At 36.6% G+C, this 16,505-nt stretch overlaps 1 protein-coding gene across 8 annotated transcripts; it reads right to left on the minus strand.

Moving 5' to 3' along the window:
- Positions 1–1,043: 1,043 nt before the first annotated feature.
- LOC141622470 (clustered mitochondria protein-like) lies at positions 1,044–16,193 on the minus strand. Of its 8 annotated transcripts, none has more exons than XM_074438507.1 (29): positions 16,022–16,193; positions 15,606–15,905; positions 15,402–15,463; positions 15,098–15,287; positions 14,536–14,676; positions 14,292–14,445; positions 13,962–14,155; positions 13,776–13,877; positions 12,552–12,687; positions 12,331–12,459; positions 11,459–11,852; positions 10,781–10,885; positions 9,477–9,595; positions 8,788–8,896; positions 8,559–8,702; positions 7,258–7,383; positions 6,996–7,166; positions 6,427–6,513; positions 6,012–6,146; positions 5,723–5,866; positions 5,550–5,618; positions 4,748–4,906; positions 4,260–4,316; positions 4,129–4,169; positions 3,093–3,212; positions 2,651–2,960; positions 2,419–2,526; positions 2,221–2,277; positions 1,044–1,823 (listed from the first exon to the last, which is right to left on the minus strand). In XM_074438507.1, exons 2-29 carry the CDS (start codon positions 15,892–15,894, stop codon positions 1,500–1,502), a joined length of 4,176 nt encoding a protein of 1,391 aa, XP_074294608.1. In that variant the 5' UTR covers positions 15,895–15,905; positions 16,022–16,193; the 3' UTR covers positions 1,044–1,499. The 8 variants fall into 8 exon arrangements, with proteins under 8 accessions (XP_074294608.1, XP_074294614.1, XP_074294610.1 ...); XM_074438513.1 differs by having other exon boundaries at positions 5,723–5,863; positions 8,559–8,699; positions 16,022–16,187; XM_074438509.1 differs by having other exon boundaries at positions 5,723–5,863; positions 16,022–16,165.
- Between the last annotated feature and the right edge of the window lie 312 nt (positions 16,194–16,505).

Raw genomic sequence — 16,505 nt, forward strand, 5'->3', positions numbered from 1 at the left:
GCAACAAACAAATAAATGGTTCATTTAATGATTGTTATGGTGATCATATTGTAAGTTTAAGATGGTCTTATGTAATAATGTTAAAGACTAGCTCCTAACATTGTTTGCTGGCGAAAAAATAGGAATTTGTTTGGTTACGTTAAATTGGAAATTCCCATTTGTTTGTTTTCCACATATTATAGAATAAGATCGTCTTATAGTGTAATGCAGCTCGCTGATTGTTTAAATTTTCATTTATTACTGTCAATAGATGAGGTTATTGTTGTTTCTGTTTGCTTATGTCAAGATGGAAATGGAAAATGCCCGTTTGTTTATTTGTCGCATATTATTGAATAAGATCGTCTTATAGTATAGTATGACAAGTTGATTGTTGAACACCCATATATTACTGTCACAAGACGAAGTTATTGTTGTTTTTTGGTTGGTTATGTCATGTTGGAAAATAAAGGTTTCATACCTATACCTCAAACCCATGACTTATGAGTAATTTCTCATACCCAGGGAGGGGGTGTGTATGAGATGGATACTTCAATTATATTATATTGTAAAAAAGAAAACTATGTATTTATTTGATAAATTTTATCTACATGATTTAATAGTATTAAAAGTTATTATTAAAAATATTGTATTTTGAAAATGTTTTAGCTTTAATTGATTCTAACCCCAGAATTAAACCAAACACAAGCTAGAGGTATCAAGTTTCAACCCGATACCACCTAAGTATGATCCCCGATTCCAAACTCATACCCACACTGCCACATTTGAAACAAACACCCCCTAAATGAGTACAGATGTTATATTAATGTCACATTTTTATTTTTATTGTTTTTCTTCACTAATGGAAAATCAGAAGAAAATATATACGAGAGGATGCAAAAGAAAGTTTGATGAAAATAGAAATGGAGTGGTGAGAAACTAAGAATAAGGTAGAGGGGCAGCAAAGATAAGAGTCTCGTATCGTGATGTTATGAGTGTAGGAATGTGATTGGGTTATCGGTGGTGGCAGATTAACTCTAATTATAGAAGGGATTTATAACCAATACCTAAAGCCTGAAATCAAATTAAAGTAACACAATAATTTGGGGATTACTCGAAAGTTGGAAAATACAACTGACGGCAGAAATCCTAAAATTTTCCACATACAGGTGAACTGGGGAGTACAGTGTACACAACTACAGACGCTGGACTTTATTTGAATACTTCACAACCAGCTAATCAAACTGCTGTACCGATCAAAAGACGAACTCGATTCATGATTTAAAAAAAAAATGAAATCACCATTAAAAAAATCAGCAATAGTTTCAACCGTCAAAATTATTTCACTATTGTTAACTTTATTGGGAATAATTAGTACACAAAGAAAGAGCTTGGATCAATAGGTCGCCGCCATATTTCTCCATCACAAAATTGTAAAGCCTGCAATGGAACTTCCCAACTTGTCACCGAAGTATCAATTGTCGTTCTCAGAAGCAACTTAGCTTGAGATCCCAATTCATAACTTAAGATTTCGACGGTGGCCTTTTAGAATCCAACGAGCCCAAACCTTTACCTAAACCAAGAGGGGCGTCGTTTTCTGCTCTCTGATGATGGGCCAAGTTGCTTGAATCTTCTGCAGTTTGGCCCGTTGGTTGGTTTACATTCTTATCCACTTGCTCCTCATTTTTAGAGGTCGCATTCGATAGTTGACTGCTTTGGGAAGACCGTTTCGAGTTACCTTTTAATGAAGAAGCTTTCTTCTTAAGAACAGCTGCAGCTGCAGCTTGAGCACTGTTCAATGAAATACTAGAACCTGACCCTTTAGCCAAAAGGGCATCCTGCCACTCCTATCAAGATTAACAAAATCGCACCTTGATGGTAAGATAGCGGCAAAAATTTAGTTTTTGCTATTCTTCTCACAAATATACCCCAGCCCCACACACTAAGGATCCTACGACTAAATAACCCCAGGTCACATACTACACTGTGTCATGGTCAGTTACTACACTTTTCAATTATCTATCTGCAAGTGTCTATTGTGGCGAGACAATTTGTTTTTCAAAGCAAGCGACTTCATTGATGTCCATCTCCAACAATCAAATGAAAAAGATGACAGATGCAGCATCGTCAAGACATCTTATTATAAATAATTTTACTAGAGCAACACAAAAAAAATAAAGATGAATATCACGAGGAAAGGAATCAAAGAGTACTGCCCAGAAATATCAAGAGTTTAGAGTGTACCTTCCAGAAATCTGGGTCAACACGAGCTTCGTTAACAAGAGCTTGATTCTTTTTTTTCTGAAAGTTAATTTGCCACAAGAGAACAAACATAAGGTATCCAACCAGAATAAAAGAAAATAATATATTCACATAACTAGTGCTACAAAAACTTTCAGCTACTAGCTGGCGATAAATCATCCAATGAAAAGATGTAGCAACCTGAAGCTCACGCAGCTTAAACGTATTCATCCATTCATGTGAGTCACGAGTCCTCAAGTCGTCCTCGCCAAGCTGTTTCAAGAGTATTTCATGCGTTTTCTTTTCATGCTGTAAAACAAAAACAGAAATGTACATTAACAATTTGACATAGCTGTCATCGGCAAAAGCATCTGCACAGATAGAATAGTGCTTCAAAAAAAATTGTAGTGCTTTACTAGAGAAAACAACACACCTGATGAGAAAGTTTGTAGTTTTCCATACTATTAAAAGCAATAGCCAACGCATGATAACAGACGGCAGTCTGAACATGCTCCTCACCGAGAAGCCTCTTATTCTTCGTTAAAGCTTCTTGAAGGTATCTCAGAGCTGTACCCATATTCTTAGCATCTTGATGCATCATTGCAATATTAATAAAAGTTGCAGCAACATCAGGATGATCAGGCCCTGAGGACAAGCTCAAAAGAAGCAATGCCCTAGACATGTGTTGTAATGCAAGCTCCGTTTCGTTGAGACTGTGATAGAAGAGAGCCATGTTGCCATAGCTGTGCATGAAACAAAAAGGGAAAGTAAGAATAGCAACCAAATTCTACAGTAGTATACTAATATGGTTAATATGATGACCAACTAAGCGAATAAAATTCCCCTTGAATTACATAACACGTTAGAGAAATCACCTGTGAGCTGTATCAGGATGATCCAAACCAAGACAGCGTTCATTGATAATAAGCTCTTTGTGTTGCTGCATGATGGCTCCACCCACATCTTGAGCATGATATAGAACCATTGCAAGGTACCTTACAAAGAAAAGAGTGATTAGCCTGAAAATACCCGACTACAACCATTAATACCCAAATGCCTACAAAAAAAACAGCCATAGACAAACCGAAAAGAAAAATTAAAGGTCATTATTTCCAAACCCGAAAAATAAAAATAAGAAGAGGATATTGAATCCTAAAAATTGACCAAGAATCGCCAGTAGTACAAGGAGCCCGAACGAGTTAATTACTCGTCCTTGAAAATTAACAACAGGGCCGTTGATGCCAAAAATGATTAGAGGGCCAGCTACTAGGAATCATTGTCTTAATCAGCAATTCCAGGTGAAACAATGGAAAAGAAAAAAAAGAGAATAGGGAAGAAAAATAAAACGATATATGTCAAAAATTAGAATGTGAAGTGAAGAAAAGTCCAAAATTAAAATGGGGAAAATAGGTGTCTAGGCTTAAGACAAATCTAGAGAAAACACATTAGATACTAAGAACATGTTTGGCCTTGATTCTCAAAAATGAGTTTTTGTTTTTCAAGCTTAATTTTTGAAAAGTGTTTTTCAAAAGCATAAACAAGAAATAGTTGCTTCTATTTCTATGGGAAAAAATATGGATTTTTAGCTTTTGAGAATTTTTGTTCATCGTTTAGAAAACGATGTGTTTGGCCAAAAAGTGTTTTTGAGTGCAAAAACACTTTTACAAATTAGGCCAAACACACACTAAAACATGATATGTCAAACTTAATCATCGATTTTTCTTTTTTGCTTCAAATGAGCGCACTATGTCGCTGGTAAACCCCCGACCTCATGGTTGGAGTAAGAGAGCTCTTACCACTTGAGCTATCTCTTGTTCTTTCAAACTCGATCATCCTAATGAGTTACTTCCCCGCAAAACCTAAATTGTTTCTAATTGCAATTATACACTCAATATTAAGCAAGTAATTTACCTGCAGCAGTTAGCAACTTCTCTATGCATTGGGCCAGTCACCTACAAAACATCATAACCACCTTAGAAGCTGTAAAAATGAAATACCAAAATTCACACTTAAGATAAGAATAGAACAGAAGGTATGTGTACCTGCTGCAGGGTAGAAAATGCCTCTGAAAATGATGTATATGCTTCACTTAGTCTTCCCTAGAGATAACAGAACCGTTAATTTTTAGTGTAGTTTTAACTTTTAACTAGTCTTCATTACAAGCAATGTTCGAGTTTTCAATATGCCTGATAGGCTGAAATGTTATGTACAAGCAATATCATACCACCAGCTTCCTCCACCATTCACAAGAGTAGCTGACGAAGAAGGGGCGAGGGGGTGAACTGATCATTACAGAGCATGTGGGTGACGTTGAAATGAGAGGTAGAAGGTACAAAAAGGAAGGAGAGGGCACAGAAAGGGAGGCATATTAGGCACTAGTGATGTATGGGAGAGGTGGCAAGGGAAGGGGCTATGGTGGCAAGAGCATAATTGTAACAGCTGAATAGAGACTTGAGGAATGACACAACCAGTCACCCCCATGGACTTGGAATGCAATCATCAAAGCATAAGTTGAAGGAATGTGACATACCTCCGCCAACTGGGCCTTTCCGGTATCAATAAGATCTTTCGTTTCTGAACATACAGGAACTGAATGCTTCACCACAGGTTGCAGATCCACTACATCTGATGTTTGGAAAGGTGATTCCGCACCAAGATCATACTTGCGAGCTGCCAGACTTGCGCCAATCTGACAATAAGACCAAAAAGTGGATCAGTCAGACACTCAGACCTAATTCCAAATGAACAAATCCGCATGGCCGGTCCTAACAGTTTGGTATAATTACAGATATACTTCGTATCATTCAAGGAGAAGATTTGCGGAAAAGACAGAACCAAGAACCACAATAGGACCCTATGTGATATGTTTAGACAACATCCTTAGTCCCTTAGATTGTTAGGGGAGTAAAAAGGATAATGTAGCTACATGGTAGGATAAATCATCGGATAGGAAATATAGTCGTAGAACAATGGTTAGCACTATAAGATATTAATAGGCATCTTTCAGATTCAAAATCAGGTCAGAACCCCCAGCTCCATGCTTGTAATATCTTATCATAAATGATGTCACTCTTCTTCAATTTGCCACCAAATCCCTCTATAAGCTAAGACCAGATACTTCTGGCAAGTTATGATGATTTACTCAGCAGTACTGAACACAGTATCTGGATAACAACCGTATCTCTATTTCATCACCACCCTGACATCTATTCATTATGACACAGGACGACACACAATTTTTACTAGCTCACCACAACCCCCCAAATTAAACACTACGTATTTAATACAACAGAATGACAGATTAATGCTAAGCTTGGATTTATCGTAGTTACCTTCTGGCAGAGATTGCGAATCACTGAAACTTTCCTGACCCGAGTCCTTAAATCCTCTGGCAAATCAAACTACAAAACAAAAAGTATATTACAGTTACAATTGTAAACAAACTACATTCTTTGGCAATGACCGAAAGGTGAAGAGCAAAGTCAAACAAACATCCCTGATGTACCTGATATTTGAATTTAGCGAATTCCACAATTTCAGACCACAATCTTTCAGAGCACAAGCCCAAATAGGAAGACAAATTTGTTCTAGCAAACGCTCCATTCTTCGACCTGTTTTTTCCCCTCGTTGGCTTTTGATTTCCTGCCTGCTAACGAGTTTCAATAAAACTAAGTAGAGAGAAATATAATCATAAAAACATTTATACCAAGTCCTGAAATCTTGCTCAAAGAGAAAAGTAAATCTAAAACAAAAAGACAAATAAAAGTGAAATCAAAACCTCCAATGTGGCTCACCTTCTTGTGAGATCGGCGCTGCAAGACGTTGCTGCTGGTTTTTTCCGGAACAGTTTGAACATCTCCAAAGAAACAATTGAAGAAATGTGATATAGCGGGACCAACTTCATGTTCCTCTGTATCTCTCAGGACATCCTACAATACCACAGAATTAACACTACAAACATACTCCCTATCATTCCTGGTATATGAAGTGGTTGACATTTATATTTGTTTCATTGCAGAAGATGTTCTACTTAGCAATTCCAAAATGTTAAAGAGTACATAATAGACCTTGAAAATCTGAGATGATAAATTCCAATTTCACAAGTTTTTCCCTAGTATGGGAATTATCGAATTGTGAATCAATAACCTCACGACTTAAATTTGCGCTTCAAGACAAAGGTAGCATAAAACATGAGCACGGAAATATTACCTTCAGCAAGTGCTTTGCGGACCTAACTGCAATCTCGTTAACAAATAGGTCCCAAAGATGAGGCATATGTTTTGTCCCTTCAGCTACCTGATCAAAGAATCACAAAATGATAAAAGTAAATTACTTATTCAATTTTTTAACTGATGTTACAGTAATAAAAGGACCAGGAAAACCTCATAAGTGCTAACAAATTAAAAATGACCACCTCAAAAAATTTCTAGATGAGGCATCTTGAACAAAAACAGAGGAACAACGACTGATTCATGGTTCATAGTTCATCGTCATTATCGCAAAAATTCCAAGGGAAATACGTAGTACTGTATTTCACCTAATGCTTCAAGTGAACTTAAACATGTCATATCAACTCTTTTATTACACCATTAACTAAAGGAGCAACATCCACACAGTAAAACACAATTCCTCAGCTACCTTTAAAAATTTACAAATACAAGAAGTCTCTGCTGAGTGTAATGCATTTCTCAAACCATATCACCAAAAGTTATCTGTTACTCACTTTTAACACCTAGAAATTTTAAACTAATTACTATTATGTTAACAATTGCGCTTACTTTTCCAATATATCTGACATTAATCCCATTAGTATGAAGTTGTTCAGTTAATGTCTGACCATCCATTGGTGATAATTCAAGTTTGCATAGATCCTGTATGAATGTTGGCAGCACAACATCTGTGAGGTACAAGCTTGCCTCCTTCACACTACTTTCATCTGCCGCTATATCCTGAAAACAAACTGACAATTAGTGACTTTTATCTCATTTAGATAGACTACTGATACAAAATAATCAGTCATCAGAATGTAGCAAAACTCACTTCAGGGGACCCAGCTAACTTAAACTCCGTGAATACATTTGGATTGAAACTTATTACATCACTTGTTTCAGTGGTAGTAGATAAAGAATCTTTAGCAGTAGCTTTACCCTCTTCTTCAGAAATATCCTGCAGAAAGCAGCAAGAGCTAAACATCAAGAAACACAATCTTGTAAAAAGACGCATCTCCATTCTAATGGGGGAAAAAATAAACAGGAAGAGAAAAACAAACAGTCTCATTGGATGGACCATTTATTTTGATTCAATATTAAGCCAGGGCAATCAGACCCTGAGGGCTTTGCAAGTCGTCTGCATATCATTGCACCATAAAACGTATCTCTAAAATAAGTACATAGCTGAACACAAATAGCAAATCAAAAGTGGTCATGCAAATATGGCTTCGCGCTCTCAATACTGTGCACTAATTATCATCTAAACACGTTCAATTTCAAATGGATGATTACATCTCCCAATAATCAATATCAACGCACAACTCTATGTCCTGATTACTTTGTCTCTTTGAAACAATTATACGAGAATACAACTTCCCAAAGACAACAGAAATTGACAATTCCATACTCTACATGAATTTTGTCACAAATATACTAGGTAAAAAATAAACACAATGCAATTGATAACACTTCTAAGGTGGTTAATGCGAATTCAAAATTTGGAGACTTCCATGGTCAACGAGATATAGAAGAAATGAATGTTGGAATGAGCAGGAGGTAAGGAGATTGATGGTTTTAGAAAAGCAAATGAAGCATCAGAGTTCAACGGAGGCATCATGTATAATACTTGTCTAATAGACACGCCTAATACTTGCCAAAAGCATAATGTTGATAAGTTGCTCAATTATCCTAGAAAATTCTACCACAGTCCTCCAACTAAATCTCCAGTAAAACAAAAATATTTGGCTATCTTCCTCCCCCATACAACCTCCGCAACTTCTAGTGATCTTTTCATGAAAAAGCAAGTAGTCCAGGTTCAAAGTAAAACAAAAATATTTGGCTATCTTCCTCCCCCATACAACCTCCACAACTTCTAGTGATCTTTTCATGAAAGAGCAAGTAGTCCAGGTTCAAAAGTGAAAATGCTGCCGTAACTAACAAAACATTGTACTTGAAAAAAATACATTGCAACGGCACATGCATAATGATTTTTAATTGAATAAAAAAGATGACAAGAAGCCATCATTTGATGCTTCAGAGGCTAAACTTTAGTCACGTAAAGTTGGCATAGTGATTTTTAATGGAATAAAACTTTTAAGTCACATAAAATTGGCATAGCAAATAGGCACTTACTTGGCTATCAGAAGTTACTGGTACGCATGAGACAGTTTGTACATCCGTATCCGCATTTACACCACCATTTGATACTTCAGAGGCTAAACAATCTTTTTCATCACAATTTGATTTAGAACTTAACCGTTTTGCAGCTTCAACCTTCTTCACAGTTGATGAATAAAAAGCGGATTAGAAAAAGGCAACAGAGACTCTGTTAATCGTATTCCAGATTATGTTGTTGACTCACTTGGCAAAAAGCACTAATAAGCTCAGGCCTCAATATACAAAAGCGAGATCTCGGACCGGTATAATTTGAATCACGTGGAGTGACTCTCATTAAATCCAGAAGATAATGCCTATCATTGGAAAATATTAAAACAAGAGTATCAGAAATGGTGAAGGAAGAAAAGTAGTCACGTTCAACACAGGAAAATAGTCATACTATGGTCAGCTGAAATGTAACGAACTGCCATCCAAAGATTATTCAAAAGCCAGAAGCGAGATTTTTACATACAATACACACGGTTAACTCCTAGTTATTCGTAATAGCATAGTATAATAGTTGTCGCAGAATAACTATGTACACTGGGAATATAATGGCCAGTAAATGAAAAACTCCCGAGAATTTAATCATAGTTAAATTTGTTAAATAAACAGAACTACAAGAAAACAATTAACCCCAAGTTGTTGTTCTTCTATACTCACCTAAAAGTTTTGTAGAAGCATGCACAAACTCTAGTAAGTATAATTGTTTGATTCCAACATGTTCAAAAAACCTAAGAACACCAAGTCTTACACTCTATTAAGATGGAAAACGAGAATGTGAAAATAAGAATGGAGAGCTAATAATTTGCCTTGGACAAGAACACGAATTAATCACAGGTAAAACTAGCAAAAACAATCAATATCAGAAGAGCAGTAAGTTGAAGTTATCACCTGTCATCACTACCCACAATACCCTTACATTCCACAGGTGCAGCTAGTTTGAATACATTTCCGTGCTCATCAGATACACTGTGCTCTTTCAAGTGAAGCCGATTCGCAGCCTCCAATACCTACCATCGCAACAAAGTCTCACTATTAACTACAAGTTACTAAAGCAGTTCTACAAAGTTTAAAAAAAATAGAAACATTTGCTGGATGCACACTATTGCACTATGTAACAGTCCCTTCTTTGAGACAGAACTCGTGTAGGGATTGTGTGATTTGGAGGGAAAAGAAAGGGAGGGAGAGTAAGGGATTTAAAATCCCTTATTTGGATAGCAAATAAGGGTAGAGGGAAATGAAGGGGGAAGGATTTGGAGGGATCCATTTTCCCTCCTCAAGGCAAATCAAAATCTCTCCACATTAGGTAAGATTTGGAGGGAAATTGTATCCAAACACCCACATCCCATTTCCCCTCCCCTTCCCTTCCCTCTCTCTTCCCTCCTTCCCCCTCCCCTCCCTTTCCCTCCACTTTTGCTATCCAAACACAGCCTTAATGTGCACGCTTGCCTGACTTAGCGGCAAGAACACAGACATTGTGAACAAATGCTAGTGAGGGATTGCCCATTAGAAACAAGCTGGAGAGCGTCGTGGGTCAGCATGCCAAGAATCTCTAGTCGCAAACACGAGTTGACACACACTCAATAAAAGATCAATGATCACAACAAAGTTCATTGTATTGAGCATAAGTAACTACTTGAAACAGGAAGTTATTTTATTGGCAAGCGCGCCTCCAATAGAAAACTAATGAAATGAACATTAGTGTGCTGTGTGCACAATAGCACACTTAACTCTAACAAGGTAGAGAATGGAGTGAAATTTATGTCCAGACTTCCAAAACTACACAAAACATCCAGCAAGCATGACTTACATACTATGGTGACAGTTGGTGACACTTTCGGATCATTGTAGAGGTTATTCTTAAAGCAGATGCATCCCCAACGTAACTAAATGATAATTTTGTGGGTAAATAAAATGATTTAGGTAACTTCACAATTGAGATTTGAGAACCGTACAATGGTCTCAAATAAGAATTAGTAATATGAGGAAAATAACCACACAGAAGCATGGGATTATGCGAAACATGCCACACAACAAAGGCTTCTCCCTAATTCCATTGTCTATAAAATGTGCCAATTCAACAAGGCAGCTCTATTATAAAAATTTAGCATACGCCACAAATCACGAAAAAATCAGAGGAACCATAACAATTAAGATGTGATAACTGATTTAAGAGGTCAGACACGGTTTCCCACCTTGCAATGAAAACCTTCATTCCAGCAAATCTTTTTGCCATTATCCACAGAACCATATAAAAGGGAGTCCGATTTATCACCTTGAAGGATGCCAGGCAAAACACTCTGAACCAGCAAAATTGCCAATGGGTATTAAAATAGGTTAAAGGATAATACAAGCAACGATATCAAAAATGCATAAGAGAGTGCCACTTACGGTGGCATAAGTAAATGTTATATCCGAATGACCCGTAATGAAAATTGCCTAAAGAGGTGTTTGGCAGACAGCAACTTCATTATAAGAACAGACACATTATAAACATAGGCTCGTCAAGGTATTATATAACAAAACACAATAGACAAGCAGATTTCTGAGGCACGTGTACCGAAAAAAACCAAAGGAATAAGAAAGTAAAGAAAGATAGCAAGTAAACATACAACATAACCAACACGCATTATGTTTTCAAACCCAAGTATGTGTACTCTAAGAAAGGCTTGGGTCTAAATATAACCAGATGCAAATCGACAAAATGTAGCACACAAACTCAAAATCCTGGCTGTAGTTGCGAAAAATCCAATGGGATAAGGTTTTGGTGGCACATAAGGATATAAAAACTACAAGACGGCCGAAAAAGAAATGATAAAATTAAACAGCAGTGACAAATGCAAATTATAGACAAGCAGGACATCTAATCACACCTGGGCAACTACTCTGTGACCCCTATAATCAATAATGGCCATTGCAAGATTATACAATCCTGGAACATCGGCTTCCTGGTACGCCTTGGTGCCTTTCAAGTCATTATTTGCAGAAGCGTATGTAGCTTGCTCAGTATCAACGAACTGAACTTCAGAAGCATCAGAGGGTTCAATAACAACTCCACTCTCATCTTCTGCTCTTGAGCCATTTGATTCAACCCCATTGCCAAGGTCAGTTGCTGCATTAGATATTTTATCCACAATTTTACCACTTGAGTTATGCTGGACGGGTGTTATGTTATTTTTCACATTAGCATTTGTTTTGTGCTTCCTAGGAAGCTGCTCGAGGTCCGCATCAACAGCAAAACTGAAGAATATATTGTTGTGCACATACCTAATAAAAGCATATAGATGTTGATGAGCAACCAACTACTAAACAAAAAAGCAGGTGCGAAGGCAAAGACAGAAATCAATAGACACACATGGAGCAACTCTAAATACTAGAATACTCCACTGATTAGGATGTAGGAAAAATCACGTTTAATAAAGGGCAAAGAAGAAAGATGGAGATGGTGTGACACTGAAATAGGAACAAACAGAAGAGGGTAAATAACCTATGTTAAAAATAATAAAGCAATCTGGTATGTTATATCAGGAGTAAGAATTTACGAGACTTCAGACATATGACAGTTGTGTCCACAAGATTAAGCAAGATACTAATTTAGTATTCATCATCATCAAAGAAAGTTGGTACATCTATAAACGTTCACAAGAAAGCGATTTATAAAAACAATGTAAATGCTGCCAAAAAATAATGACAAACAAAAACAGCAGGAATTATCTCTTCAGGTTATCATTACAGTTAAACTTACATGTGAAAACATTCAGGGTCTGTTGGGTTGATTGGAGGTATGCATTTGTTAATAACTCCAACAGCACCATTCATAGCAGCCTCAACAAAATCAGAAGTTACTTTATAAAGAGCTCTATTACGTAAAATCCTGTAAAAAAAAAAAAGATGAGCTCAGAAAGTCAAATTGTAAGAAACATATTCTCATATGCTAACACAGAAACACTTGTAATAAGCATGCACCTTTCCTGAGGAGTAGTATGAGGAAACTCTCGGCAAGACTGCAATTCTTCATTCCAATCCCTTTGCATGCCAATTAGCTCGCTTCCATACGTAAGGGTGATGGCATTTTCCGCCCTGGCTGCATCACGTCTATGACCTGCAAAATAAACAAAGAGGAGAAAGTTTATAGACACCGGACACACCAGGATTTGTACTATACCGTCAGCAATGCATAAATCTTTCAACAGTGTTTAACTGTACATACCAGAGCACAATAACCACTCATGGAGCTTTCAAGGTCAATGAAGAAGGCCAAGAATAAGAAAAGAATCAACATTTACGCTCAACTACTAGTCTGGTATAAGCAATGCACCTCGATGGTTTTGTTGTTTAGCCAAGATTAGATCCACTATTAAGGTAAATAAATCAAGATGTGTTGGTTGTTATTTTTTGTCTACAAACCGCAAGTTATTAACACAAATTTATTCATTTTTATATCCTTCAACACCCTCCAATTCAATAATGCACCTCGATGGTTTTGTTGTTTAGCCAAGATTAGATCCACTATTAAGGTAAATAAATCAAGATGTGTTGGTTGTTATTTTTTGTCTACAAACCGCAAGTTATTAACACAAATTTATTCATTTTTATATCCTTCAACACCCTCCAATTCAATTACGAAGGTATCTATAACCAAACAAGTCCTCAATCCCTAAGAAGGAACATATTCACAAACTCATAACATCCTCTTAAGTTTAGACAACAACCCTAAAAGATCGTCAGATTTTAAGTTATATGAGAAATCTTCATTTCCTTCTTTTCATTACTGCACATTGGCTTCAAAACAAACTATGTTACTTGGACTCTTTATTTATATACACTCAATATGTAGGTCAACTCGTGCATAACCCTTGTCGATCCAAATACTCAACCTAACATCAAATCATCAATAGAAAGGTTCTATAAAATTGTAGAGAAATAGATAACTTTAAAAGAAATATAACTAATATAAGCCATTCAACAAAAGATCTCTCTATAAACTCTAGAAAAGTCCAATAGTGTAAACTTCTCAGAACTTTTCTTTTGAATACATTTCCCTTTGGCCTTTACCCTAATATTGAATGAAATAAAAAGTCGATTAAAAAAGAACAAGAAGAAAAATGGAATGACCATGGCTACCCAACCCATTTAATGGGAGATTAATAACACAATTTTACATATAGAAGCGACAAACGTATACATTACCAGGTGGTGGATATGGAGCAAGCCATGAATTTGGAGGCAAAAAAGCCTGAACATTCTCAAATGGGTGAGCAGAAGCTTTCTGCTCCAAAATTTCCTTGAAAGCTTCACAAAAAAAACAAAAAAAGTGAAATAAGGACTCAAGAGGATCTCAACCCACAGCAAACTCAAGTTTGGGAAATTTTCTACCTTTCTTAAATTTTGGGCTAATTTTTTGCATGAGTCCAATAAGAGTTGTTGCTTCAAAAGAACTTTTGGCTGGCTTAGGATCTAAACAATTTCCTGCGGTTGAATTAACGTAAAACCCTTGTGTTGTTCCTGATACGCAAAAGTTGCTTCCTTCCAGCGTTATCACATCCAAATAAATTAAGTCCCCAACAAGCCTGACAAATCAAACAGTTACCACATTAAAAATCATAAATAAAAAATCATGATCCCTGTTGAGTTCATCCAAACAACAACTGTAATCCATATTGAAGATAAGAACCGACACTCATGGAGAGAGGCTTCGAGATTCACCTTCGATGAGTAGGGGGAGGGTTTAATGATGAGAATACTAAGCTCTCAACACATTTTATCTCTTTTGGGGAAGAAGGAAACAATTTACTAAAACAGCTAGTAACGTCTTCCATGAAATCAAAACCTTCTATTTCCGGAACTGCCTTGACAGAATCTGCAACCATAAAAATATACTAAGCAATCTTCAAAACTCGGGCTATACAAAGCAGTCCATAACATGAAGCAAAGGATCAAAATTTAAAACCTTGTTTGGTTTCTGACGTACTACGTAGTCTCTCATGCTCCAAAGCAAGAGATGTCGAAAGTGAAGCATGGATGTTTGAAACAGAAAGCAACTCCCGTGTACGGTGAACATGAAACCGCACCGACCTATCATCATAATAAGCTGCAAACAGGTATCGGCATCAATATAGTGATAACTCTTGCGAGTAATAAGATTTAATTTTCTTTTTCTTTTCTCATATTGGACATACAAAATGTTTCTTTTATACCATTTATATTGTTCCTCTTTGTTATAACATGCGCAAATGAGTCATCTGCACATTAATGACATCCGCCAGTTGATATATTCGCTTCGTCAAGTTCATCTACACTAAAGCATGCAGCTACGGATATATTTCACTTAAATCGATACATTCACTCTAGTTGACTACCACTTGTTTGGATTGACAAGGGACGAACAAATATTGTGGTAAGATTATACGTAGTAGTATATAGATCATTCAATGTATTTCATTCCTATTTATGATCTAATAAAAGGTACTCAAAAGTTGTTTCGATTCGATAAGTTGTCTGGAGTGACCTACCAGAAACCATTTCCAATGAACAATCACCGGTAGTAATATCAGCAACTTCAGAAATCTCATTATAATCTTCAAGAGAATGGACAGCACCATCTTTCGTGTGCAACAACAAATCATAACAAGTAAAGAAACACGTCTCCGGTGCATCAAGAAGAAACTGCCTCACATCCATCACCGAATCACCAGGGTTCAGCTACATCAATTACCACACACACACCGTTACTAACTACTACTGCCCTCAATCATTAATTAATAAATTCAATCATAAAAACCATACAAAAACACCATTTTCCCCGCTTTATCATACCTGCAACTCGAGCTTGTCACCACCAAATGTCTTAACAGAAACCGGATAAAGATGAAGTTCACCTGTACACTCTGCTCATTAGTAACCAATTCCTCGTATAAATTCATTCATTCATTCAGATATACCGAGTATTTTAATCAACTGTAAACAAATGATTGGGACGGAGGGAGTAAAAATTACATAAAATGATTAATCATTAGTTACCTTGCCTATTATTAACCGAGTCGGAAGGCGGCTCCTCCGAAACCGCCTTCTCAGCAGCAGCAGCAGCAGCAACGACTCCATTTGCTTCAACAACCGGTTCATCACTACCAGCAACAACATCAACTACAGAGTCGGTATTGTCAACGACAATTTCCGAAGAATCCGAAGTAACAACCAACGGCGTAGAATCGATATTGGAATTGGAATCGGAATTGGAATTGGAATTGGAATTGGAATTGGATGAATTTGCTCCCTTTCGATTCTTTCCTTTATTAGTCTTCCCCGCCATTTTCTCACTAACTAACAATCAATCAATAAATCAAACGAAACTAGTGTCGGTACTGTAGCTAAAGCTTGTTATAGAACAAAAATGGCGGAAATATAAATGATAAAATGATTGTAATTAGAATAATTACCTTTGTTGTTCAATTGAAGTTTCTAGGGTTTTGGGGAAGAAGAGGAGAAAACAGAAATGTGAAGAATTCAACGATGGAAAACCCTAATTGATAAACCCACGATAAGTATGTTTCGTTGCGTACTACTTGCGTGTGCAAAAAGATAGACGAACTTGTCAAATGGCCCAACATTATATGAGAGTAACACATTTGTTGGCCCAAAATGTGAAGTAGTAAGTTCAATAAAATATGGGAGATTCGAACAAGTGATTTATGGTTGTCTCACTTGTAAATACACTGTCTATTATTTTATTTTTTTTGCAAGACACTACCTTTAATTTTTTAAGTTTTGTTGAAAACTTCCAAAACCTATTTTCCGGCTAAATTTTGGTTAAACTCCGACATTGACCTTATTTACTTCAATTCACACGTGGGAACTCTCTTATTTTCTCAGTTTTTTTTCCCTCATTCCTCTTTTACCATAGTTCCCATGCCTATTTCTCTT

Source organism: Silene latifolia, chromosome X, assembly GCF_048544455.1.
Source record: "Silene latifolia isolate original U9 population chromosome X, ASM4854445v1, whole genome shotgun sequence".
In the NCBI taxonomy this organism is placed as follows: Eukaryota; Viridiplantae; Streptophyta; class Magnoliopsida; order Caryophyllales; family Caryophyllaceae; genus Silene; species Silene latifolia.